Source organism: Elephas maximus, chromosome 23 (assembly GCF_024166365.1).
Source record: "Elephas maximus indicus isolate mEleMax1 chromosome 23, mEleMax1 primary haplotype, whole genome shotgun sequence".
NCBI lineage: Eukaryota > Metazoa > Chordata > Mammalia > Proboscidea > Elephantidae > Elephas > Elephas maximus.
Window position 1 is genome coordinate 61938261 of NC_064841.1, and position 26738 is coordinate 61964998.

The 26738-nt window shown below is 42.8% G+C and overlaps 1 protein-coding gene across 8 annotated transcripts in view; it reads left to right on the top strand.

Moving 5' to 3' along the window:
* The window catches only part of MTUS2 (microtubule associated scaffold protein 2), a 763477-nt gene that overhangs the window by 697237 nt on the left and 39502 nt on the right, over positions 1–26738 (top strand). For all 8 annotated transcript variants that reach the window (XM_049867778.1, XM_049867774.1, XM_049867779.1 and 5 more), the window contains one exon: positions 26327–26541. In XM_049867778.1, the coding sequence (XP_049723735.1) occupies positions 26327–26541 (215 nt within the window). The remainder of the gene's footprint in view (positions 1–26326; positions 26542–26738) is intronic.

Here is a 26738-nt window from a genome sequence, read left to right on the forward strand (position 1 = left end):
ATGTTTATTTTATAACCTGAGACTCTGCCAAACTCTTTCAGTAGTTTTCTGGAGGATTCCTAAGGGTTTTCTGTGTATAAGATCATGTCATCTGCAAATAGTGATAACTTTACTTCTTCCTTGCCAATCCGGATACCTTTTATTTCTTTGTCTAGCCTAATTGCCCTGGCTAAGACTTCCAACACGATGTTGAATAAGAGCGGTGATAAAGGGCATCCTTGTCTGGTTCCCATTCTCAAGGGAAATGCTTTCAGGTTCTCTCCATTTAGAGTGATATTGGCTGTTGGCTTTGCATAGATGCCCTTTATTATGTTGAGGAATTTTCCTTCAATTCCTATTTTGGTAAGCGTTTTTATCATGCATGGGTGTTGGACTTTGTCAAATGCCTTTTCTGCATCAATTGATAAGATCATGTGGTTTTTGTCTTTTGTTTTATTTATGTGGTGGATTACATTAATGGTTTTTCTGATATTAAACCAGCCTTGCATACCTGGTAGAAATCCCACTTGATCAGGGTGAATTATTTTTTTGATGTGTTGTTGGATTCTATTGGCTAGAATTTTGTTGAGGATTTTTGCATCTATGTTCATGAGGGATATAGGTCTATAATTTTCTTTTTTTGTAATGTCTTTACCTGGTTTTGGTATCAGGGAGATGGTGGCTTCATAGAATGAGTTGGGTAGTATTCCGTCATTTTCTATGCTTTGGAATACCTTTAGTAGTAGTGGTGTTAACTCTTCTCTGAAAGTTTGGTAGAACTCTGCAGTGAAGCCGTCCGGGCCAGGGCTTTTTTTTGTTGGGAGTTTTTTGATTACCGTTTCAATCTCTTTTTTTGTTATGGGTCTATTTAGTTGTTCTACTTCTGAATGTGTTAGTTTAGGTAGGTAGTGTTTTTCCAAGAATTCATCCATTTCTTCTAGGTTTTCAAACTTGTTAGAGTACAAATTTTCATAATAATCTGAAATGATTCTTTTAATTTCATTTGGTTCTGTTGTGATGTGGTCCTTCTCATTTCTTATTCGGGTTATTTGTTTCCTTTCTTGTATTTCTTTAGTCAGTCTAGCCAATGGTTTATCAATTTTGTTAATTTTTTCAAAGAACCAGCTTTTGGCTTTGTTAATTCTTTCAATTGTTTTTCTGTTCTCTAATTCATTTAGTTCAGCTCTAATTTTTATTATTTGTTTTCTTCTGGTGCCTGATGGATTCTTTTGTTGCTCAGTTTCTATTTGTTCAAGTTGTTGGGAGAGTTCTCTGATTTTGGCTCTTTCTTCTTTTTGTATGTGTGCATTTATTGATATAAATTGGCCTCTGAGCACTGCTTTTGCTGTGTCCCAGAGGTTTTGATAGGAAGTATTTTTATTCTCGCTGCTTTCTATGAATTTCCTTATTCCCTCCTTGATGTCTTCTATAACTCAGTCTTTTTTCAGGAGGGTATTGTTCATTTTCCAAGTATTTGATTTCTTTTCCCTAGTTTTTCTGTTATTGATCTCTAGTTTTATTGCCTTGTGGTCTGAGAAGATGCTTTGTAACATTTCGATGTTTTGGACTCTGCAAAGGTTTGTTTTATGACCTAATATGTGGTCTATTCTAGAGAATGTTCCATGTGCACTAGAAAAAAAAGTATATTTTGCAGCAGTTGGGTGGAGAGTTCTGTATAAGTCAATGAGGTCAAGTTGGTTGATTGTTGTAATTAGATCTTCCGTGTCTCTGTTGAGCTTCTTACTGGATGTCCTGTCCTTCTCCGAAAGTGGTGTGTTGAAGTCTCCTACTATGAATGTGGAGGTATCTATCTCGCTTTTCAATTCTGTTAAAATTTGATTTATGTATCTTGCAGCCCTGTCATTGGGTGCATAAATATTTAATATGGTTATGTCTTCCTGATCAATTGTCCCTTTTATCATTATATAGTGTCCTTCTTTATCCTTTGTGGTGGATTTAAGTCTAAAGTCTATTTTGTCAGAAATTAATATGGCTACTCCTCTTCTTTTTTGCTTATTGTTTGCTTGATATACTTTTTTCCATCCTTTGAGTTTTAGTTTGTTTGTGTCTCTAAGTCTAAGGTGTGTCTCTTGTAGGCAGCATATAGATGGATCGTGTTTCTTTATCCAGTCTGTGACTCTCTGTCTCTTTATTGGTGCATTTAGTCCATTTACATTCAGGGTAATTATAGGTAAATAAGTTTTTAGTGCTGTCATTTTGATGCCTTTTTATGTGTGTTGTTGACAATTTCATTTTTCCACATACTTTTTTGTGCTGAGGCGTTTTTCTTAGTAAATTGTGAGATCCTCATTTTCATAGTGGTTGACTTTATGTTAGTTGAGTCGTTACGTTTTTCTTGGTTTTTATCTTGAGTTATAGAGTTGTTATACCTTTTTGTGGTTACCTTATTATTTACCCCTATTTTTCTAAGTAAAAACCTAACTTGTATTGTTCTATATCGCCTTGTATCACTCTCCATATGGCAGTTCAATGCCTCCTGTATTTAGTCCCTCTTTTTGATTATTGTGATCTTTTACCTATTGACTTCCATGATTCCCTGTTATGTGTATTTTTTTTTTTAATTAATCTTAATTTGTTTGTTTTTGTGATTTCCCTATTTGAGTTGATATCAGGACGTTCTGTTTTGTGACCTTGTGTTGTGCTGATATCTGATATTATTGGTTCTCTGACCAAACAATATCCTTTAGTATTTCTTGTAGCTTTGGTTTGGTTTTTGCAAATTCTCTAAACTTGTGTTTGTCTGTAAATATCTTAATTTCGCCTTCATATTTCAGAGAGAGTTTTGCTGGATATATGATCCTTGGCTGGCAGTTTTTCTCCTTCAGTGTTCTGTATATGTCGTCCCATTCCCTTCTTGCCTGCATGGTTTCTGCTGAGTAGTCAGAACATATTCTTATTGATTCTCCCTTGAAGGAAACCTTTCTTTTCTCCCTGGCTGCTTTTAAAATTTTCTCTTTATCTTTGGTTTTGGTGAGTTTGATGATAATGTGTCTTGGTGTTTTTCTTTTTGGATCAATCTTAAATGGGGTTCGATGAGCATCTTGGATAGATATCCTTTCGTCTTTCATGATGTCAGGGAAGTTTTCTGTCAGGAGTTCTTCAACTATTTTCTCTGTGTTTTCTGTCCCCCCTCCCTGTTCTGGGACTCCAATCACCCGCAGGTTATCCTTCTTGATAGAGTCCCACATAATTCTTAGGGTTTCTTCATTTTTTTTAATTCTTTTATCTGATTTTTTTTCAGCTATGTTGGTGTTAATTCCCTGGTCCTCCAGATGTCCCAGTCTGCATTCTAATTGCTCGAGTCTGCTCCTCTGACTTCCTAGTGCGTTGTCTAATTCTGTTATTTTATTGTTAATCTTTTGGATTTCTACATGTTGTCTCTCTATGGATTCTTGCAACTTATTAATTTTTCCACTATGTTCTTGAATAATCTTTTTGAGTTCTTCAACAGTTTTATCAGTGTGTTCCTTGGCTTTTTCTGCAGTTATCCTAATTTCATTTGTGATATCATTAAGCATTCTGTAAATTAGTTTTTTATATTCTGTATCTGATAATTCCAAGATTGTATCTTCATTTGGGAAAGATTTTGATTCTTTTGTTTGGGGGGTTGGAGAAGCTGTCATGGTCTGCTTCTTTAAGTGGTTTGATATGGATTGTTGTCTCCGAGCCATCACTGGGAAACTAGTTTTTCCAGAAAATCCGCTAAAAAAAAATGCAGCCAGATCCCTATCAGAGTTCTCCCTCTGGCTCAGGCTGTTCAGATGTTAATGAAGCCGCCTGGGGAGGGTGGGGGAGGGAACAGAGAGATAGGAGAGTGGCACCTCAGAATATAGCCAGAGTTGCTTGTCTTGCTTGGAATGACTATTATATCTGAGATTCTCGCGGGGCACGTCGCCTATGTGTGCTGGCTGTGTGGAGGTTGCCCCCGGGGGGTCTGGCCCCCTGGAGTCACGGTCAGATCCTCCGCTTCCAGCCCCACGCCCAGCGTCAAGGCTCCCCTACTGGGACGGTGCACTCTCGACTCCAAAATCAGTCGCTGCCTCCCGGGGACTTCTCGTCCCTCCAGCCGCGTGGCCGTGCCACACCCGAGAGCCAGTTGGGCCTCCTCCCGGGGTTAGTTCAGGTGGGTGGAGCAGCTCCCCGTGCTTGTTCCGTGACCGAGTGTCCCAGCTGGGACGCTGTTCTCCCCGCTCCAATACCAGTCGCTGCCTCCCGGGGACTTCTCCTACCGGCTGCCTCCCACGCTGCCTGCACGACCCGGCTGGTCCCCTTCCCGGGGGTAGTTCAGGGGGGTGGAGCAACTCTCCGTGTTTATGCCGTACCTGCGTCCAGTCCAAATCCCTGCGGGACGGTTCCCCGGCTCGGACGCTGCTCTTTCTGCTCCAAGACCAGTCACTGCCTCCCGGGGACTTCTCCTACCGGCTGCGTCCCACGCCGCCCGTGGAACCGGCTGGTCCCCCTCCCGGGGTTAGTTCAGGGGGGTGGAGCAGCTCTCTGTGCTTGTGCCGTACCTGACTGGTACGCTGGCTCCAGGCTCTGGAAACAATCGCTGCTTCCCCGTATTAGTTCGTTCTCCGTCTCTAAATCTGTGTTTGTTGTTCAGGGTTCGTAGATTGTTATGTATGTAATCGATTCACTTGTTTTTCCGTGTCTTTGTTGTAAGAGGGATCTGAGGTAGCGTCTGCCTAGTCCGCCATCTTGGCTCCGCCCTCCTTTCACCTTCTTTTGATGCTTCCTCTGTTGTTCAGTATTTTGTTCATAGAATCCTTCACCACTGCGAATCGAGGCTTGAATTTTTTCTTCAGTTCTTTCAGCTTGAGAAATGCCAAGTGTGTTCTTCCCTTTTGGTTTTCTAACTCCAGGTCCTTGAACATGTCATAATAATACTTTACTTTGTCTTCTCCAACCACCTTTTGAAATCTCCTGTTCAGCTCTTTTACTTCCTCATTTCTTCCTTTTGCTTTAGCTACTCAACATTCAAGAGCAAGTTTCAGAGTTTCTTCGGACATCCTTTTTGGTCTTTTCTTTCTTTTTAATGACCTCTTGCTTTCTTCATACATGATGTCCTTGATGTCTTCCCACCACCATTCATCTTGTCTTCAGTCGTTAGTGTTCAGTGAGTCACTTGAGATGGTTTCTGAATTCAGGTAGGATATATTTGAGGTTGCATTTTGGCCCTCTTGGATTTGTTTTAATTTTCTCCAGCTTCAACTTCGACTTACATGTGAGCAGCTGATGGTCTCTTTCGAAGTTGGCTCCTGGCCTTGTTCTGACTGATGATATTGAGCTTTTCCGTCGTCTCTTTCCACATATGTACTTGATTTGAATCCCGGGTTTTCCATCCGGTGAGATCCAGGTGTTTGCAACAAAGAAGACGTTGATCTTGCAAAATTCCATTATGAGATCTCCGGTTTCATTTCTATCACCAAGGCCATACTTTCTAATTACCAGTCCTTCTTTGTTTCTAACTTTCACATTCCAATCGTCATAATTATCAATGCGCCTCAGTTGCATATTTGATCAATTTCAGACTGCAGAAGTTGGTAAAAATCTTCAATTTCTTCATCTTTGGCCTTAGTGGTTGGTGCATAAATTTGAATAATAGTCGTATTAACTGGTCTTTTCCTTGTAGGCGTATGGATATTATCGTATCACTGGCAGTATCGTACTTCAGGATAGATCTTCAAATGTTCTTTTTGACAATGAACAAGGCACCGTTCCTCTTCAATTTATCATTTCTGGCATAGTAGACCCTATGACTGTCCCATTCAGAATGGGCAGTACCAGTCCATTTCACCTTACTAATGCCTAGGATATCGATCTTTATGTGTTCCATTTCATTTTTGACTGTTTCCAATTTTCCTAGATTCATACTTCATACATTCCACATTCCGATTATTTTTTTTCTATTCCTTTTTTTTTTTTTATTGTGCTTTTAAGTGAAAGTTCACAGCTCAAGTTAGTTTCTCATACAAAAGTTTATACACACATTGAGATGCGACCCTAGTTGCTGTCTCTATAATGTGACAGGAAACGCCTCTTTTTCACCCTGGATTTCTGTGTCCATTCAACCAGCTACTGTCCCTTTCTGCCTTCTCATCTTGCCTCTGGACAGGAGCTGCCAATCTAGTTTCAAGTATCTTTTTGAACGAAGAAGCACACTCTTCATGAGTATCATTTTATGTTTCATAGTCCAGTCTAATCTTTGTCTGAAGAGTTGGCTTCAGGAATGGTTTTAGTTCTGAGTTAACAGAGTGCCTAGGGGCTATGTCATCCGGGGTTCCTCCAGCCTCAGTCAGACCATTATGTCTAGTCTTTTTGCTACAATTGGAGCTCTGCACCCCGCTTTTCTCCTGCTCTGTCCGGGACTCTCTGTTGTGTTCCCTGTCAGGGCGGTCATTAGTGGTAGCCGGGTGTCATCTAGTTCTTCTGGTCCCAGGCTGATGGAGTCTCTGGTTTATGTGTCCCTTTTGTCTCTTGGGCTAATATTTTCCCTATGTCTTTGGAGTTCTTCATTCTCCTTTGCTTCAAGTGCGTTGGGACCAATTGATGCATCTTAGATGGCCGCTCGCAAGGTTTTAAGACCCTAGATGCCACTCGCCAAAGTGGGATGCCAAACATTTTCTTAATAAACTTTGTTATGCCAGTTGACCTAGATGCCCCCCCACCAAAAGAATGGTCCCCAGATCCCCATCCCTGCTACACTGTCCCTCAAAGTGTTTGGTTGTGTTCAGGAAACTTCTTAGCTTTTGGTTTAGTCCAGTTGTGCTGACTTCCCCTGTATTCTGTGTTGTCCTTCCCTTCACCTAAGACAATTCTTGTCTACTGTCTAGTGAATTCCCCCGTCCCTCTCTCCCCACCCTCTAAACCATCAAAGAATGTTTTCTTCTGTATTTAAACCTTTTCTTGAGTTCTTATAATCGTGGTCTCATACGATATTTGTCCTTCTGTGACTGCTTAATTTCACTCAGCATAATGCCTTCCAGATTCCTCCATGTTATGAGATGTTTCACAGATTCATCATTGTTCTTTATCGTTGCATAGTATTGCATTGTGTGAACGTACCATAATTTGTTTATCCTAGGGCACCTAGGTTGTTTTCATCTTTTTGCTATTGTGAACAGTGCTGCAGTGAACATGGGTGTGCATGTATCTGTTCGCATGATGGCTCTTATTTCTCTAGGATATATTCCAAGGAGTGGGGTTGCTGGATCGTATGGTACTTCTATTTCTAGCTTAAGTGCCAAATTGATTTCCAAAGTGGTTGTACCATTTTACACTCTGACTAGCAGTGCATAAGCGTTCCAGCCTCTCTACAACCTCTCCAACATTTATTATTTTGTGTTTTTTGGATTAATATTTGCTGGAGTGAGATGGCTAATGATTGTGAGCATTTCCTCATGTATCCGTTAGCCACCTGAATGTCTTCTTTGGTGAAGTTCCTGTTCATACCTTTTGCCTGTTTTTTAACTGGGTTATTTGTCTTTTTGTTGTATCGTGTAGATTTTAGAGGTTAGACCCTTACCGGACACGTTATAGCCAAAAATATTTTCCCAGTCAGTAGGTTGTCTTTTTACTCTTTTGGTGAAGTCTTTTGATGAGTGTGTTTGATTTTTAGGAGGTCCCAGTTATCTAGTTTCTTTTCTGGTGTTTGTGCATGGTTAATAATGTTTTGTATTCTGTTTATACCATGTATTAGGGCCCCTAGAACACTAGAACACTATTTTTTCTTCAATGATCTTTATCATTTTAGATTTTGTATTTAGGTCTTTACTCCATTTTGAGTTGGTTTTTGTGCTTGGTGTGAGGTATGGGTCTTGTACCATTTTTTTTTTGCAGATGGATATCCAGTTATGCCAGCACCATTTGTTAAAGAGACTGTCTTTTCCCCATTTAACAGACTTTGAGACTTTGTGGATGAATTTACGTCTGGATTTTCAATTCTGTTCCATTGGTCTATGTTATCTGTTGTTGTACTAATACCAGGCTGTTTTGACTACCATGGCAGTATAATAGTATCTAAAATTAGGTAGTGTGAGACCTCCCACTTTGTTCTTCAGTAATGCTTTACTTATTTGGGGCCTTTTCCTTTTCCAAATGAACTTCGTGATTTGTTTCTCCATCTCATTAAAAAATGTCATTGGATTTTGGATCAGGATTGCATTGTATCTGTAGATCGCTTTGGGTAGAATAGACATTTTCACAATGTTGAGTCTTCCTATCCATGAGCAAGGTATATTTTTCCACTTATCTAGGTCTCTTTTGGTTTCTTACAGTAGTGTCTTATAGTTTTCTTTGTATAGGTCTTTTATGTCTCTGGTTAGATTTATCCTCAGTATTTTATCTTCTTGGGGGCTATTGTAACTGGTATTGATTTGGTGATTTCCTCTTCAAAGTTATCTTTTTTGGCGTAGAGGAATCGTACTGATTTTTGTATGTTTACCTTATATCCTGAAATCTTCTATTAGTTCCAGTAGTTTTCTTGTGGATTGTTTGGGGTTTTTCTTCCTTACCAATTTAGATGTTTTTATTTCTTTTTCTAGCCTAATTACTCTGGCTAGGACCCCCAGAGCAATATTGAATAAGAGTGGTGATAAAGGGCATCCTTGTCTGGTTCCCGTTCTCAGGGGGAATGCTTTCAAACTCTCTCCATTTAGGATGATGGTGACTGTTGGCTTTGTATAAATGCCCTTTATTATATTGAGAAATTTCCCTTCTATTCCTATTTTGCTGAGAGTTTTTTATCACGAATGGGTGTTGGACTTTGTTAGATGCCTTTTCTGCATCAATTGATAAGATCATGTGGTTCTTGTCTTTTGTTTTATTTATGTGATGGATTACATCAAATGTTTTTTTAATGTTGAACCATCCCTGCATACCTGGTATGAATCCCACATGGTCATGGCGAATTATTTTTTTGATATGTTGTTGAATTCTATTGGCTAGAATTTTATTGAGGATTTTTGCATCTATGTTCATGAGGGATGTTGGTTTATAATTTTCTTTTTTCGTGGTGTCTTTACCTGGTTTTGGATCAGGGTTATGCTGGCTTTATAGGATGAGTTTGGAAGTATTCCATCCTTTTTATGCTCTGAAATATCTTTAGTAGTAGTGGTGTTAACTCTTCTCTGAAAGTGTGGTAGAATTCTCCAGTGAAGCTGTCAGAGCCAGGGCTTGTTTTGTTGGGAGTTTTTTAAATTACCTTTTCAATCTCTTCTTTTGTTGTAGGTTTATTTAGTTGTTCCACCTCTGTTTTTGTTACTTTAGGTAGGTAGTGTGTTTCTAGAAATTTGTCCATTTCCTCTAGATTTTCACATTTGTTGGAGTACGGTTTTTCCTAGTATTCTGCTATGATTCTTTTATATCAGTTGGATCTGTTGAGATATCACCCATCTCATTTCTTATTCGGGTTATTTGCTTCCATTCCTGTTTTTCTTTTATCAGTTTGGCCAATGGCTTATGGATTTTGTTGATCTTTTCAAAGAACTAGTTTTTCGTCTTGTCAACTCTTTCAATTGTTTTTCTGTTCTCCATTTCATTTAATTCTGCTCTAATGTTTATTATTTGCTTTCTTCTGGTGCCCAAGGTCTTCTTTTGCTGCTCTCTTTCTATTTGTTTGAGTTGTAGGATTAGTGTTTTGATTTTGGCCCTTTGTTCTTTTTGGATGGGTGCATTTATTGCTATAAAATGACCTCTGAGCACTGCTTTAGCTGTGTCCCAAAGGTTCTGGTAGGATGTGTTTTCATTCTCATTTGATTCTGTGAATTTCTTTATTCTGTCTTTGATTTCTTCTATAACCCAGTAGTTTTTGAGCAAGGTGTTGTTCAGTTTCCACGTGCTGGATTCTTTTTCCCCCTTGCTTTTTCTGTTACTGATTTCTACTTTTCTCCCTTTATGGTCAGAACAGATGCTTTGGAATATTCCGGTGCTTTGGATTCTCTTAAGGCTTGCTTTGTGGCCTAATATGTGGTCTATTCTAGAGAATGTTCCTGTGCATTGGAAAAGAAAGTGTACTTGGCTGCTGTTGGGTGCAGTGTTCTGTATATGTCTATGAGATCAAATTGGTTGATTGTGGCATTTAGATCTTCCGTGTCTTTATTGAGCTTCTTTCTGGATGTTCTGTCCTTCACTGAAAGTGGTGTGTCGAAGTCTCCTACTATTACTAAGGAGCTGTCTATCTCTCTTTTCAATGCTGCTAGAGTTTGTTTTATGTATTTTGGAGCCCTGTCACTGAGTGTACAAATATTTATTATGGTTATGTCTTCCTGGTATATTGATCCTTTAATCATACATAGTATCCTTCCTTATCCTTAGTGGTGGATTTTGCTTTAAAATCTATTTTGTCAGTGATTAATATTGCACTCCTCTTTTTTGATTGTTGTTTGCTTGATATATTTTTTTTCCATCTTTTGAGTTTTAGTTTGTGTCTTTAAATCTAAGATGTGTCTCTTGTAGGCAGGATATAGATAGTGTTTTTTTATCCATTTTGCCACTCTCTGTCCCTTTATTGGTCCATTCAGGCCATTTGCATTCAACGTAATTATTGATAGGTATGAGTTTAGTGCTGTCATTTTGATGTATTTTTATGTGTGTTGTTGACAGTTTCTTTGTTCCACTTAATTTTCTGTGCTGAGTCGTTTTTCTTTATGTATTTTCTTTTCATCTTTTTTATTGTTGTTGATTTCGTATTTGCTGGATCTTTATGTTTTTCTTCTTTTTTATTTTGATGTGTAGGATTGTTAGTTTCCTTTGTGGTTAGCTTAATATTTACCCCCATTTTTCTAAGTTTAAACCAATCTTCTGTTTCTTTATATCTCCTTGACTTCCTCTCCATATGAAAAATCTATAACTACATTATTTAGTTCCTCTTTTTTGTTTTAATGTTGTCATGTTTTACATATTGATGTTTCTGTTTCCCTATTTTCAGTGTTTTAGCTTTGATTTATTTTTGTGACTTCCCTATCTGGGTTGATATCTGGGTGTTCTGTCATGTGTTCTAGCCTTGGGATGTTATTTGATGTTATTGGTTTTCTAACTGGAGGACTCTTTTTAGTATTTCTTGTGATTTTGGTTTGGTTTTTACAAATGTCCTAAAATTTTGTTTATCTGGAAATGCCCTAATTTCACCGTCATACTTGAGAGGCAGTTTTGCTGGTTCTATAATTCTTGGCTGGCAATTTTTTTCCTTGAAGTCTTTATGTATGTAATCCCATCGCCTTCTTGCCTGCGAGGTTTTTGCTGAGTAGTCAGAGTTTAGTCGTATTGACTCTCCTTTGTAGATGACTTTTCATTTATCCCTAGCTGCTATTAAAATTCCATCTTTATCTTTGGTTTTAGCAAGTTTGATTATAATATATCTTGGTGACTTTCTTTTGGCATCTACCTTGTGAGGGGTTCGATGAGCTGCTTTGATAGATATCTTCTCATCTTTCGTGATATCAGGGAAGTTTTCTGCCAACAAACCTTCAGCAATTCTTGCTTTATTTTCTGTTACCCGCCCCCCCCACCCCCGGTTCTAGTACTCCAATCACTCATAGTTTATTCCCCTTCTTAGAGTCCCATGTAATTATTAGAGGTTCTTCATTTTTTTTAATTCTTTTATCTGATTTTTCTTCAAATAAATTAGTGTCAAGTGCTTTATCTTCAATCTCACTAATTCCAACTTCTATTGCCACAATTCTGTTCCTATGACTTTCTACTGAGTTGCCTCACTCTGAATTTTATAGTTAATCTTTTGAATTTCTGTTTGCTGTCTCTCTCTGAATTCTTGCAGCCTGTCAAATTTGTCATTATGGTCTTGTATAACCTTCTTAAATTCCTCTATTGCTTTACCTGTGTGTTCCTTGGCTTGTTCTGAGTTTTGCCTGATCTCCTTCCTGATCTCTTGAAGAGCTGTGTATATTAATCTTTTGAGTTCTAGCCCCTGGTATTTCAAAAAAATTATCTCCCTCCAGAAGGTTCCTTGATTCTTTGGGGTGCTTGCTGAATCCATCATGGTCTGCCTCTTTATGTGATTTATATTGACTCTTGTCTCTGAGCCATCAATAAGTTATATTTATTTATGTTTGTTTACTGTGCCTTAGCTTCTTGTTTTGTTTTGTTTTGTTTTAATATGCCCAAATAGGCTGGTCATGTGAGCTAGTTTGATTATTGGCGTCTTTGAACCTCTCACGTCCTGTTACCAGGTGGTTAGAGCTGTTACTAGGTATGTGAGCCCAGAAGTCTATTTACTTTTCTTATTCAAATTCAGCTCAGGGGTCCAGGTAGTCAGTCACCAAGTGTGTGGTGTAGGCTGTCACCTACAGTCCTAGATGGGCGGGGTAATTGGAGTAGTCACGGGTATCTGGCTGCAGTAAGGCTCATGCATTGACCAATTCAGGGGGCTGTCAGCTGCCCCTGAGTGTCTGGGAGGAAAGTGGGTCCATATTCCCTACAGGGCGTAGGTGGGTGGGTTTTGCAGTCAGACTACGGTGACCTAATATTGTTGGTTGTAAGGATTGGTAGGATCACTTACTCTTGGACCCCTGTTGCGGGTGGTTAGGTGGTATGGGTGGAGCCACCAGTCCTCCAACCTCTGATGTGCATAGGTGAGGACCCTGCTTAATGTGCAGGACCATGTCAAGTGTCAGGAATCTGCCACTCCTCCTTATAGCTGATATAGTTGAAAATAGGCTTTAGGTACATACCCTCTTGTAGTGTGCTAATGAGGTCCTATGCTGTTGAAATGGGTCCACACAGGTCTATGCAGGCATGAAAGGCATTCAAAGTCCGTGAACCACTTATGCCTATGCCTAGGCAAAGGAGCTGTTTCTGCCCTGAGTTCCTGGCTTAGGGGAGCTGGTAGATTATTTTTTCCTGTTTGTTAATTTGTTCCCTCTCCAAAGCCAGGAGAATGGCTCAGAGTGTGCAACAGGTCCTACTTCCAGCTGAACCGAGACCAGAGCAGAGTGGAGAGAGTGCAGGTAAATGGGAGAGAAGTTCTTCCCAAAGGAGGTGTTTTTTCGCTCTACGCAGCAGGTTAGACACATGTACTTATCTTTTGCTGATTGAGCGCTGCTTCTCACTGGTTCTGGAGGGTTGTGCAGACTCTCCGCTGCTCAGTCTCTACTGCTATGGAAAGTGCGTCCCAAGCGCCACTGCTTGCTTCACCATGCACACCAGCTGATCCCACCTGCAGGGTGCCAGCTCCTGCTGGGTAAGTTCCAGCAACTCCTTGCTGCTTCTGAACCGTCTCCCTCTCCCCCTGCCACTCAGCCCTGTTCCTCAACTTTGCCTTTGATGTTCAGGGCTCCTAGATTATTATATATAATCGATTCACTTGTTTTTTGAGGTCTTTGTTGCAAGAGGGACCACAGGAAGCATCTGACTACTCCATCTTGGCCCCATCTCCACCGCCTCCACGTTCTGATTATTAATGGATATTTGCAGCTATTTCTTCTCGTTTTGAGTCATACCACATCAGCAAATGAAGGTCTCAAAAGCTTGAGTCCATCCATGTCATTAAGGGTGACTCTATTTTGAGGAAGCAGCTCTTCCCCAGTCATCTACTGAGTACCTTCCAACCTGAGGGGCTCATCTTCCGGCACTATATTAGACAATGTTCCGCTGCTGTCCATAAGGCTTTCACTGGCCAATTTTTTGCAGAAGTGACTGCCAAGTCCTTCTTCTTAGTCTGTCTTAGTCTGTAAACTCTGCTGCAACCTGACCTCCAAGGGCGACCCTGCTGGTATTTGAAATACCAACGGCAAAGCTTCCGGTATCGTAGTGACACATGAGCCACCACAGTACAACAGACTGACAGACGCAAGGTGGCCAGGCAGGTACAGACCAATTGTTGTGCCTTGGATGGCTGCTTGTAAGCTTTTAAGATCGCAGGCACTACACAGCGAACAACGAGGTAAAACAGAAATATTAAACGTGTTATCATGCCAATTAACTGGGATGTCCCACAAAACCATGGTTTGTCCAGCTGCATGGTTGTCTTGATTCTTTCCACGTAATACCAAGAAATGCCACAGCTGACGATGTTCTTGTTTATACATTTCAGCGAGAAATCGTGTGGTTGTTGTTGTTAGGTGCTGGCGAGTCATTATCAACTCCTAGCGGCCCCATGTGACAGAGTAGAAATGCCCCATAGGGTTTCCTAGGCTGTTTTTAATCTTTACAGAAGCAGATCGCCAGGCCCTTCCTCCTCGGTGTCACTGGATGAGTTCGAATTGCCAACTTCTCAGTAGTTGAGCACAAACCGTATGCACCACCCAGGGACTTTTTTCAAGACCACCGTTAGGTGCTGCTGAGTCGATTCCGAATCAAAGCCACTGCATGTGACAGAGTAGGGATGTCCCATAGGGTTCTCCAGTCTGTAATCTTTATGGGAGCAAATCACCATGTCTTTCTCCCACAGAGCTGCTGGGTGGGTTCAAACTGCCAACCTTTTGGCTAGTAGCCGAGCGCTTAACTGTTTACACCGCCTGGGCTCCTTTTGGAATTGTATGGGCTACCCTTAAAATTATAATTTTCTCACAATATTATTTTGGGCCTCTTTGGGATTGCATGTTCAGTCCCTACTTCCTTCCTGAGAAGGGGTATGTGTATTGAAAATGGAACTAACAGGTTTCATACACACACACACACACACACACACACACACATACATGTATATATACACACACATATATATACACACGCACATACACACACACGCACACATATACCTACACACACATATAAAACAGTTTGCACTCGGTTGCTATCCTAAAGGTTGGCAGTTCAAACCCATCCAGTGGTACCACAGAAGAAAAGCCCTGGCAACCTCTTTGTGTCAGATTACAGCCAAGAAAACCCTATGGAGCAGTTCTGCTCTATAACACATGGTCGCCATGAGTTGTAATCAACTTGACAGTACACAACAATAACAAAAACAGAAAGAGAGAGAGATTAATTTTAAGGAATTGGCTCTGGTGGTTGTGGGGACTGGCACATCCACAATCTGTAGGCCAAGGCCAAGTACGCTGGAAAGTCAGCAGGATTTCTTTGTTACAGTCTTAAGGCAGATTTTGTTTTTCTTCTGGGAAACCTCAGTTTTTGCTCAGAATGCCTTCATCGGACTGGGTGAGGCCCACTCACATTATGGAGGGTCACCTCCTTTGTTGTTGTTGTTAGGTGCTGTTGAATCAGTTATGGCTCATAGCAACCATATGTACAACAGAAAGAAACACTGCCCAGTCCTGCACTATTCTCACAATCGTTACACTTGAGCGCATCGTTGCAGCCACTGTGTCAGTCCATCTCATTGAGGGTCTTCCTCTTTTTCACTGGCCCTCTACTTTACCAAGCATGATGTCCTTGTTGAGTGACTGGTCCTTCCTGAAAACATGTGCAAAGTATGTGAGACTTAGTCTCGCCACCCTTCCTTCTAAGGAACATTCTGGTTGTACTTCCTCTAAGACAGATTTGTTTGTTCTTTTGGCAGTTCGTGGTATATTCAATATTCTTCGCCAGCACCACAATTCAAAGGCATCAGTTCTTCTTTAGTCTTCCCTATTCATCATCCAGCTTTCACAGCATGAAAGGTGATTGAAAACACCCTGGCTTGGGGCAGGCGCACAGCCTAGCTGGCTTGACACATAAAATCAGCCATCACAGCGTGACTCACCGACTACTCTAGATGTGGGTTTTGTTTTGCTTTTTCTCTGACTTACCATTCTTTCTCTCCTCACTTCTAAAATCTATCAGCCCCTCCTCTTTTCATATGACCTTGTCAGGACGCCGGGTTCCTCCCCCCCCACCACCCCTGCAACTCCTGTGCTCCTGTCATTACCTTCCTCCCTGATTTCTGCACCAGCAGCCTTAGCTCCACACAGCTTTACTGAGTGTTAGCTCTGGACGAAGCCTGACTTTTTTAGGTTTTAATTACTCAGTGTGTTTACTTTTATCTTTATTATGGTAAGTATATATTTAACAAAACATTTCTCACTTTAACCATGTTTGCTTGTATGATTCAGTGACATAATTACATTCACTGTGCTTTGCAGCCATTACCACTATGCGTTTCCAAATAGCTTCATCACGCATAACCGAGGTTCAGTGCCCCCTAAGCAAGGAGTTGCTCCTTTTCCCTCCCTCCTACCCCTAAACCAGTTGCCGTCGAGCCCATTCTGACTCATGGCAGCCCTGTGTGTGTCAGAGTGGAAGTGCTCCATGGGGTTCTCATGGACTGATTTTTCAGGAGGAGATCACCAGGCCTTTCTTCCAAGGCACCTCTGAGCAGACTCAAACCTCCAACCTTTCTGTTAGCAGCCAAGTGCGTTAACTGTTTGCACACTCAGGGACTCCACTGTCACCCTTGGTGACCACTAATCAACTTTGGTCTCTATACACTATGATTTGGAATCAACTGACTAGCAACGGGTTTGGGTTTTTTGGTTTTTGGTTTAGATAAGGCATTAGAGACACATTTGTGCTAATCACGTACACACTCTCGGGCTAATGTCAACAGCCTGAAAACTTGGCTTCTTCTGTCTCTGTGCCTCAGAATGAGTGGGAAGAAACAGCTCAAGGTAGTCGGCTTCCTTCCTTAGAATCAATCTAACGTATTTAGAAGTAATGGGGAGAGGCTGGGGGGAGCTGAAGGGGAAAGGCACACCCTTAATGTTTAACATCAGCATCTGTAGATTGAAACCATAAATCCTTCATTCCTGTGCAAAATTAAAAGCAGTAAATATTCAACACCACAACCTCACGAGGCTATTATCGGCCTTGTCCAAAGCCCAGGCCTTCAGAATTGGAGTGTATTATGAGAGCAAGGTGCTACAAAGATGCTTTTAAAATGCAGCAGGGCCAAATTAATCTGGAGGAAAGAAAGAAAGGGGCAATGTGCAAAACCATTTCCCCGTAAAGCCATTTCCTATTTATGGGCGGCAGTAGTGTTTTTAGTTCTTATATAGACAATAATTTTTTTTTTTCTTTTCAAAAAACCTTATCATCACCCTCTTAAATCCATTTCCTCCTTCCTGCTTGGCCCATAAGTCATTCCTGTCTTTTGCTCCTCTCAGACCAAGTTGACGACAAGCGTTGCGAATTATATGCACACACAGGAGCAGGCATTAACCATTTGTTGAAATGCTTATTCTTTGGCTTAAAAACACCCAAAAATGGTGCAAATTATTTATTTCTAGAAAAGGAGCTTTAAACTAGTTAGGATATTCAGAGGCATAGCGAGAGCGAGGCAGAGGGGGGCCCTTGCCCCAGGCAGAAGCCCAAGGGGGCACCAGACGAGGCGCAGAATGACATTCTGAGGCGCCACAAATGTGAAGGGCGCCTGACTGAGACAGCCGGATGAGAGGGGAAGAGCTTCTGCCGCTGCGTCGAGGCTAGCACCATCTGTTCACCTTGAAACTGGGCAGGGGGACGCAACTTAGAGATTGCCCCTGGGTCCTGGTTACCCTCCTAAGCCCTTGAGGGTATTTTGTATCTGTTTTTCCTTATATTCCTTTGTTTCTTTTTCCAAAACATAAAGCAGGATAACGTTGTTATTATTTAAAAGAGCACCACTGAGAAAAGCTGGCTCTATCTCTTTCTGGTGCTGTCAGCTCGGACAACCTACTTAACCTCTTGGAGACTCCATTTCCTTGTCTATAGAATCCAGGCCAAAATTCCTGCTTTCTAACAGCTTTTAAATTTATTTTGAGAGTTAAACAAGTTAATGTTGTACACTGAAGAATTTGTAAGGAGTAAAGTACAGGCAACTGTCAGGTACCGATAAATTCTCCTGTGGCTGGAGAATGAGTGATTTCACGTGGGGCTGCTTCCCGTCATTGAAACGTTCACCTCCTCGGGGACCCGTTTTAGAGGAAAACCATCATAAAAAAATGGGACACCCTTCCCTGTGTTTTTGTTGTTCTTGAGACTACACATAGCAAAACGTATACCAGTGCAACAGTTTTTACATGTAACAGCGATGTTGATTAAATTCTTCGAATTGTGCAAACGTTCTCACCCTCCCTTTCCCAGTTGTTCTTCCCTCCTTAACGTAAACGCTCTGCCTTCTTACAGAAAAGACTAGTGGGTATAATGTAAATTCTTCTTGCTAACCCCAGGCCGTCATTACAAGTAACCATAGAATTATGGCCTGCATGTTGCTGACCATCATGGTGGAGCTTCCACACTAAGACAGACCAGGAAGAAAGGCCTGGTGGTCTACATTCAAAAATCAGCCAGTGAAAACCCTATGGATCACACGGTCTGTTCTCCTTGTACCTGGGGCTGCCATGAGTCGGGGGCCGACTCGAAAAGGGCCTTCAGACTCCAGTTGCCCAATCTCCTCATTTGACAGATGACAACACTGAGATTCAGAAAGGGTGTGTGACTTGCCAAAGCTGATAGAGCTGGGACTGGAACCCAGACCCCAAGGGCAGGGCTTCTCCCACCTTGCGTCCCTCTCCCTGCCTGGCCACTCAGTTCTGCCTCCCCATCATAGTTTTCTTCTTTCCTTTCAAGATCAACCTGACCACCTTCCTTCCTGAACTTTCTCTTCTTCTTCCACCTCTTCTAGACTCCTATTCTCTGGAGACTCCAATATTCAGGATTCAATATAAAGTGTTTTTGTGTTGTTGGGTGCTGTATGTACAACAGAACGAAACACTGCCCGGTCCTGTGCCATCCTCACAATCATTGCTGTGTTTGAGCCCATTGTTGCAGCCAGTGTGTTGGTCCATCTCATTGAGGGTCTTCCCTTTTTCCCACTGACCCTCTACTTTACCAAGCATGGTGCCCATCTCCAGGGACTAGTCTCTCCTGATAACACGTCCAAAATATGTGAGATGATGTCCCACTATCCTTGCTTCCAAGGAGCACTCTGGCTGTATTTCTTCCAAGACAGACTTGTCTGTTCTTCTGACAGTGTAAAATAAGAGTTATTTAATATCACTCTTGGGTGAACATTTAAGAAGTAAAGGCTGGGATTTTAGTTCAGGGCTTTATGACAACTATTTGGCAATCTGGAGGCGTTTATAGTCATCTGGTTTGTGGGCTGCATTCCCAAAGTTTGACCTACGGATAAGAAAGATGTTGTTGTTATTGTCAGGTGCCGTTGAATCAGTTCCGACTCACAGCAATCCTTTGTACAACAAAACAAAACACTACCTTTCCAGTGCCATCCTCACAATCGTTGCTGTGCTTGAACCTATCATTGCAGCCACTGTGTCAATCCATCTCGTTGAGGGTCTTCCTCTTTTTTAGTGACTTTCTACTTGACCAAGCATGATGTCCTTCTCCAGGGACTAATCCCTCCTGATAACCTGTCCAAAGTATGTGAGACAAAGTCTTGCCATCCTTGCCTCAAAGGAACATGCTGCCTGTATTTCTTCCAAGACAGACTTTTGGCATCCAACAACAACATATGTACATGAATTAATCTGCTGATTCACTGAAGATCTACTAAGTGCCCGATGCATAGTGTTTCTCTCCAGTTATTCTCCTCCTCCAACAATCCCATTTTCTTTAATGGCACCACCCATCTCGTTGCTCAGAGCGAAAGCCTAGGAATCACTTGTGATTCCTGTCTTTCCCTCATTTCCTACATCCAATCCATCAGCAAGTCAAGCTAGCTTTGCCTCCAAAACACATGCCAAATTAATCCATTGCTCTCGCTGCTAAAGCCCTAGTCTAAATCACCATTCCGTCTCGCTGCCTGGACTGCTGAAATGTCCTCTAGCTGGGATCCTTGCCTCCATCCTTCCTGCTCCAATCCCTGCTCCATGCAACCACTAGATGATCTTTTAAAAGCTTCAATTAGCTCTTGTCAGCCTCCCGTTAAGGAGCCCTGGTGACACAATGGTTAAGTGCTCGGGTGCTAACTGAAAGGCTGGAGGCTGGAATCCACCCAGTGCTCCGCAGGAGAAAGACCTGGTGATCTGCTTCCCTAAGGATTACAACCTAGAAAACCCCGTGGAGCAGTCCTGCTCTGTCACGTATGGTCGCCACGCGTCAAAATCGACTCAACGGCACCCACAAAACAACAACATCCTGCTGTTTAAGACAGTCCAGTGGCTTTCCACTTCTACCAGCACACAGTCCTAACTCCTTTCCATGGACCCTGCATGGTTCTGACCCCTGCCTGCCTCTCAAACTCCACTTCCCTCATGCTGTCCCTGACTCATATGCAAGCCCTCCTGGTTGCCTTTCTGTTCCGTAGCTATGCCAAAACTTTTCTGACCTCAGGACCTTTGCACTTGCAATTTCTTGTAACTCCCTTCTTTAATCTCTGTACACCATTGCCTCTTGTCATTCCAGTCTATGTTCACATGTCATCTTCCCAGAAGTACCTGCCTTGACTGTCCTAGCAAAGTCCCCTTTCACTTCCCCACTCTCTCTACCATTTCCTCAATGGGACTGGCTTCACCGCAGTTCTCGCAATCTAAACTGCTCTCCACTATCTACTCACTCTCCACACAAGCAGGTCTTATTCCCCACTATGCCTAGAACTGTGCCTGGCGCATAACAGGTGCTCAGTAAACTCAATGACCATTTATTGACTCTCAGCTTGCCTGCCTGCCTGCCTGGCTGGCTTCATGCAAAAATGAACGTGACTCTATCCTTGCCCACTGGTGGAGACAGACAAAAGAGCAAACTGAGAGATTTAAGAGTGATATGCCGAAGCATTGCCTTACCAAGAAAAAAAGCCACCAGAGCAGTTGCCGTGAAGTCATTTCTGACTCAGAGTGACCCCGTGTGTGTCAGGATATACATGTGCTCCATAGTGTTTTCGGTGGCTGATTTTTTGGGAAGATCACCTGGCCTTTCTTCCAAGGTGCCTCTGGGTGAACTTGAACCTTCAACTTTTCGGTTAGCAGCCAAATGCATTTATTGTTTGTACCAACCAGGGAGTCCAAACTAGCTGCCATGGAGTCATCTCTGACACATAGCAAGCCCATGTGTGTCAGAGTAGAACTATGCTCCATAGGGTTTTTAAAGGCTGATTTTTTGGAAGTAAATCACCAGGCCTTTATTTTGAGGTACCTCTGGGTGAACTTGAACCTCCAACCTTCCCGTTATCAGCTGAGCACATTAACCATTCCATCCAGGGACTCCCAAGCCTTGCCTTATCGCTGAGATGTTAAAATACTTGTGTGTTGTGGAGATGCCATGGTGATCTTCTCCCTCCTGAGGATAAGGTCGTCTGTGCTCATCTGTGCAGCAGTAGGGAAATAGGATGGGCTCAGGCGTGTGTTCCAGCCTCTAGTCTCTGAGTTCCAACCTGCTCACAATGTGACCTTGGATAAGTTAGTTACCTTCTCTGAGTGGACTTCTACCTGCCCGTCTTTTAGTGGAGATGGTAGCTACCTGTGGATATCTGGTAGTAACAATACTGTCTAGGTGATGTGAGGTGTGTCCAGAGCTTGGCACACAGTCAGCACTCTATAAAAGCCAGCTCTTGATTTTATAGTACAAGCTCCCATTGAAGTCACTGAGCCTTGAGGGCCTGCGGGGACCTGCAGAGACAGCAGGAAACCTGGTGATTCTCTACCTAGCTGCTTCACTCTCCCTTCTGCTCGTGGCCCACAAACCTTTCACACTTCATTTTCAGCCTCTGCTTTTCTCTCTTCTTGACATTTTCATCCAAAAAAGCGTCTTAGAGAGAGTAGGGCTGGAAAAGGCAGTGTGGCCAGGATACGAGGTGGCCTGTTCCATGAGACCGATCCTGTTTGCCTCATGGATGTAGGACTGTGATACAGTGAAACCTGTGAGAGCCAGAACTCGACGGGACTGCCTTGTTTTTCTAGGTCTCGCAAGTCGTCCGCCTTTGACAGAGTGCATTATTACTACTTTTCTATCACTCGTTTTTGTGGGAACTATTTTCCTTCTCTGACAGGGTCCCACCTTACACAGGTTCCGGCTTTCGTTTCACTGTATAAGAAGTTTGAACAGAGGTGTTTACCACCAGAGGGCGCTTTGCAGGCACCCTGGCGCCCCCTGGTGGGCACCAGCTTGTTAAAGGATCACTGCCATCCAAAAAAATTATTTTTACTACGTTAAGATGTTCATCACCTTTAATCCCATGTAGTTCCACTCCTAGGAATTTATTTTAAAGAAGAAAGCAGAACAGCATACATTGAACACACCCGTTGCATTATTTATAAGGTAACTCTTGGAAACAAACAAAATGTCCAACAATTAAAAAAAAAAAAAAAAAAAACAGTTGACATTGAGTTGCTTTCGATTCATGGTGACCCCAGGTGTGTCAGTGTAGAACTGTGCTCCATAGGGCTTTCCATGGCTGTGACCTTTTGAAAGTGATACAATAAAGAGGTATGAATTACGGCCCAGCAACGTGAGAATATAACGTTGCCCAAAAATGATAGATAGGAAGGCATAGAAAATCCTTAATGGGATATTAAAAGCTGATACCATTGCAGCAACTGGGAAGGGATTGTGCAGTTGCAAACTCCCTTTTCTTTGTGGAGTGAGATTATGGGTAATTTTTAAATTAAAGCTTTCCCTTGAAAGTTACTTTGTCTTTTCAATGACTCTACATCTCCCAAAGAAACAATTTAATCTTTTATCTAAGGGTGGTACCTCCTTCCATCAGTATGTAGTGATAATAGCTATTATAATAGTACCATTGATATACACAGGGTTGTTCATCACACCTAGATGATTTATTTTATAACTGTTTTATCTAAAACACTCCCAATGACATAAAAGGCAGTATAATATTATTCCCTATGTTTTTATCATGAGCTATAGAGCCAAAGAGCTCAGCTTCTAACTGAAAGGTCAGCAGTTCAAATCTACCAGCCACTCCTTGGAAACCCTATGGGGCAGTTCCGCTCTGTCCTATGGGGTCACTATGAGTCAGAACCAACTCACTGGCACCCCACAACAACAACAACATAGAGCCAGACATTTCTCAAGTCTAGCGCCGTAACCACCAATCTTTGCTACCTCTTTGGCAAACCAATGAAATGTTAGAATTATGAAAGAGACATTTGGGGCAGCTTTCTGAAGCACGTTTATCTTCGTGGCTGAGTGCTCTCCTTAGATTTAGGAACTGTGGTTGAAATTAAGCTTGTCTTACAAACGGTTCCACAGCAGCTCCACTCTGCTGTTGTCTTAAGGATCGTGTTACCTCTTCAGGTTTATACTCACAAGTTGGCAGACTCTTATCCTTTCTGTTATATATGTCTGGGGATGTTCCAAGTGCGGCTTTAATCATATTTTAGGTTTTTTACGTCATATATATGCATATATATTACACACACACACACATAGAGAGAGCCCTGGTGGCCCAATGGTTAAGCATTCAGCTGTTAACAGAAAGGTCAGTGGTTTGAACCCACCAGCGGCCTCACAGAAGAAAAGACCTGGCAATTTGCTTCCAAAAAGATGACAACCTTAGGAACCCTATGGGGCAGTTCTGCTCTGTCAGCTGGGGTTGCTAGGAGTTGGAATCGACTCGATGGCAATAGGTTTGGTTTGGTTTTTTGTCCTCCTCTCCTCAGCCCCTGGTAACTACTAACCTCTTTTCTGTCTCTAAAAAGCAGAGGACTTTTCAAGTTGGTTTGGCTCTTGCTGTGAAATTCTCAACAGACAATATGTCCCCTTATTGTCACCACCTGCCCTTGGTGCACCCCGATTACACTGGCAGACTCTCCAAACATTTTTGTCCAGTTGCATGGCAGAGTCCCACTGAGTGGTGGACACAGAGCGCTAGACCCGTTGAAGCCTCAGCCCAGAATGCTGTTGCAGACAGTTCCAGGCTGCTGGGCCAGCCAGATCCTTACCCATCTCACATGCCAGGGCAGAGGTGCCTGTACAGCATCTAGCCAGCCCGCCACTCACTGCACCGGGGCGGGGTGGGGGGGAATATTAACATCCCTCATGCTAATAAACAAGCCCTTTATCTACTCCTGAGAATCGGCCAATAAAAACCACATGGATCACAATGGCCTGATCCACATCCAATCAATGGGATGGAACAAGACCAGGCAGCATTTAGTTCCATTGTACACAGGGTCACCATGAGTTGGAGGGACTTGGTGGCAGCAAACAGCAATAACAAAGGCTACTGAACCCCCTTGATGTGATATTCCTAATGTTATGTTCTATAAGATATTCCTAATCATAACCAACCACCCCTAGGATGTAAATTACAGTTAACTAGCACATATACCCAGTCACTGTGACTACTTAAAAATTACAGTGTCTCCCCAGCTTGTGGCACAGGACAGAGAACATGGTAGCTCTCGGTCTTCGTGAAAGGTAAATGATGTGTGTGTGTGTGTGTGTGTGTGTGTGTGTGTGTGTGTGTGTGCGCGCACGCGCAGGCACCCACGTACACAAGAGTGCAGGCTTGCAGCCCCGGAAGCCATCTTTAAAATGAAAGCACTCGGTTCTTGCCCACAGCATTGTTGTTGTTGGGTGCTGTTGAGTCAATTCTGATTTATAGCCACCCCATGTGACAGAGAACTGCCCCACAGGGTTTTCCAGGCTGTAATCTTTATGGGAGTGAGTGATAGCTGAGACACATACCCAGAGATCCAGCAGACCCAGAGGAAGAGCGTATCACCAGGAGCAGCAAGGGCAGCTGTCACGGCCTCCTCCCTTCCAGTACCCTATACAGGTGACCCCCAAACTACAGTGGGGTTCTGTTTCAGCAACTTCATTAAAAGTTGGCTCCGACATAAGTCGAATACCTCTCCTTTTGTTTTTCCATTATTATTGCTTTTTGTTATCTTTATAGATCTGATCTTTGAACACCTGAGAATGATAACATCAGCAAATGACACACGGTATCACTGTAGATAGTACATGTTACTAAGAGTAAAGTGACTAGCCATTAGCCAGGAGCTCGCCAGAGAAACTGGTGAGAAAGAGCGATCCCCTTGAGAACGTTCTAGAAAAGCCTTGGGTCTGCTGAAAGGGCACCTCGTGCCTTCTCTGCTCTGGTCCCTGCCTGGCTTCTTAGCCAGGAGAGAATGGCCTCCCAAATAGGGCTCCTCATTCCTGTCTCCAGCTGCCACTGAGTGCATCGTTCTCAACCTTGGTGTGCGTTAAGAGTCACCCACACACCTTGTTGGAATTTCAGACCCTCAGGGCCAAAGTAGGTGGATCTTGATCCAGTGGGAGAAAAATGTGGAACAAAATCTCAAATTCTTAAAAAAAAAAAACTAGACTGATTGGACCAGTTGAGACTGGAGGACTCTCCAAGACTGTCGCCCTGAGATACTCTTTAAACCTTGAACTGAAACTAGCCCCTGAAGTCACCTTTTAGCTAATAACAGATTGGCTCGCAAAATGAGTATCACCTGTAAGTATTGTGCTCCTTTAAAAAATCACTTATGAGACCAAATGGTCAGTAATTACTTTAAAACAAAGATGAGAGTGTAAGGGGGCAGGGAAACTAGATTAATGGAAATGGAACAACCAGGTAGAGAATGTTCTCACGTTGCGAGGAATGTGACCAATGTCACTGAACAATTTGTGTGGAAATTTTTGAATGAGAACCTAAACTGCTATGTAAACCTTTACCGAAAACACAATAAAACATTATAAGAAAAAAATTCTTTTCAGATCCAGGGCTCCCGCCTCAGGGGCTGTGATTCAATGATTCACCTAGGGTGGGCCTGGGAGTCTGAATTTTTAACAAATGCCCCGTTTTTGATGCCTGTGGCCCATGGACCCCCTGAGCAACTTTGCTCTCACAGAAGGAATGCTGAGCTTAGAGTCAGAAAGCCCAAATTCACATTCCCAGTCTTTCTCCAAACAACTGAATGACCTTGGGCAAGTCACTTGAAATCTCGGAGGTTCAGATCTTCTCACGCTCAAGTGTTTGCTGTGAGTACGCATTCCACACGCGAGAGCCAGGTTCGATTCCCGGCCGGTACACCTCATACATAACCACCACTTGTCTGTTAGTGGAGGCTATGTGTTGCTATGATGCTGAATGGGTTCCAGCAGAACTTCCAGAGTAAGACGGACTAGGAAGAAAGGCCTGGTGATCTACATCTGAAAATCAGCCAGTGAAAACCCTCTGAATCACAGTGGTCATGGGGATGGCACAGAACCAGGCAGCGTTTTGTTCTTTTGTACATGGGGTTGCCATGAGTCGGAGGCCGAGTCAAGAGCAGTTAGCAACAACAGCAGCGGCAATGAGACAGAAGAGAAAGCACTTTACAAAGTGCAGAGCTCAACGAAGGCGAGGCAACCTCGCCTGTCTACTAGGTTAACCTTGATGATCTAACCGTGGATGTTAGCGTGGCTTAGCCTAAATCCTCTCGGTGCCTCCTAACCAGTGTTTTTAAAAGCCTGTCGCTCTCTTCCGCAGCCGTCAACACAGCGAGATGCGAGAGACTACAGAAGGAGAAGGAGGAGCTGGAGAAGCGGTTCGAGGAGGAGGTGCAGAGGCTGCGTTGGCAGCAGCAGGCTGAGCTCCAGGCCCTGGAGGACCGGCTGCAGCTGCAATTCGAGGCGGAAGTCACACGCCTACAGGAGGAGCACGAGAGCCAGCTGCTGAGGATCAGGTGTCAGCACGAGGAGCAGGTCAGCCAGGGGGACGCAGGTGGAGGGAGCCCTGCGTGCACTCTAGCGCGACGCCCCTGTTCCTCTGATGAGCTTTTTTTTTTTTAAGTTCACTTTCTGCCCACATTTCTTCCTTCTCTCCCTCTCCCTTCTCCCCTCCAGCCACTCAGGGCTCCCACACTCTTCCTAGCCAGGGCCAGGAGTGCTCTCCCTCTGGA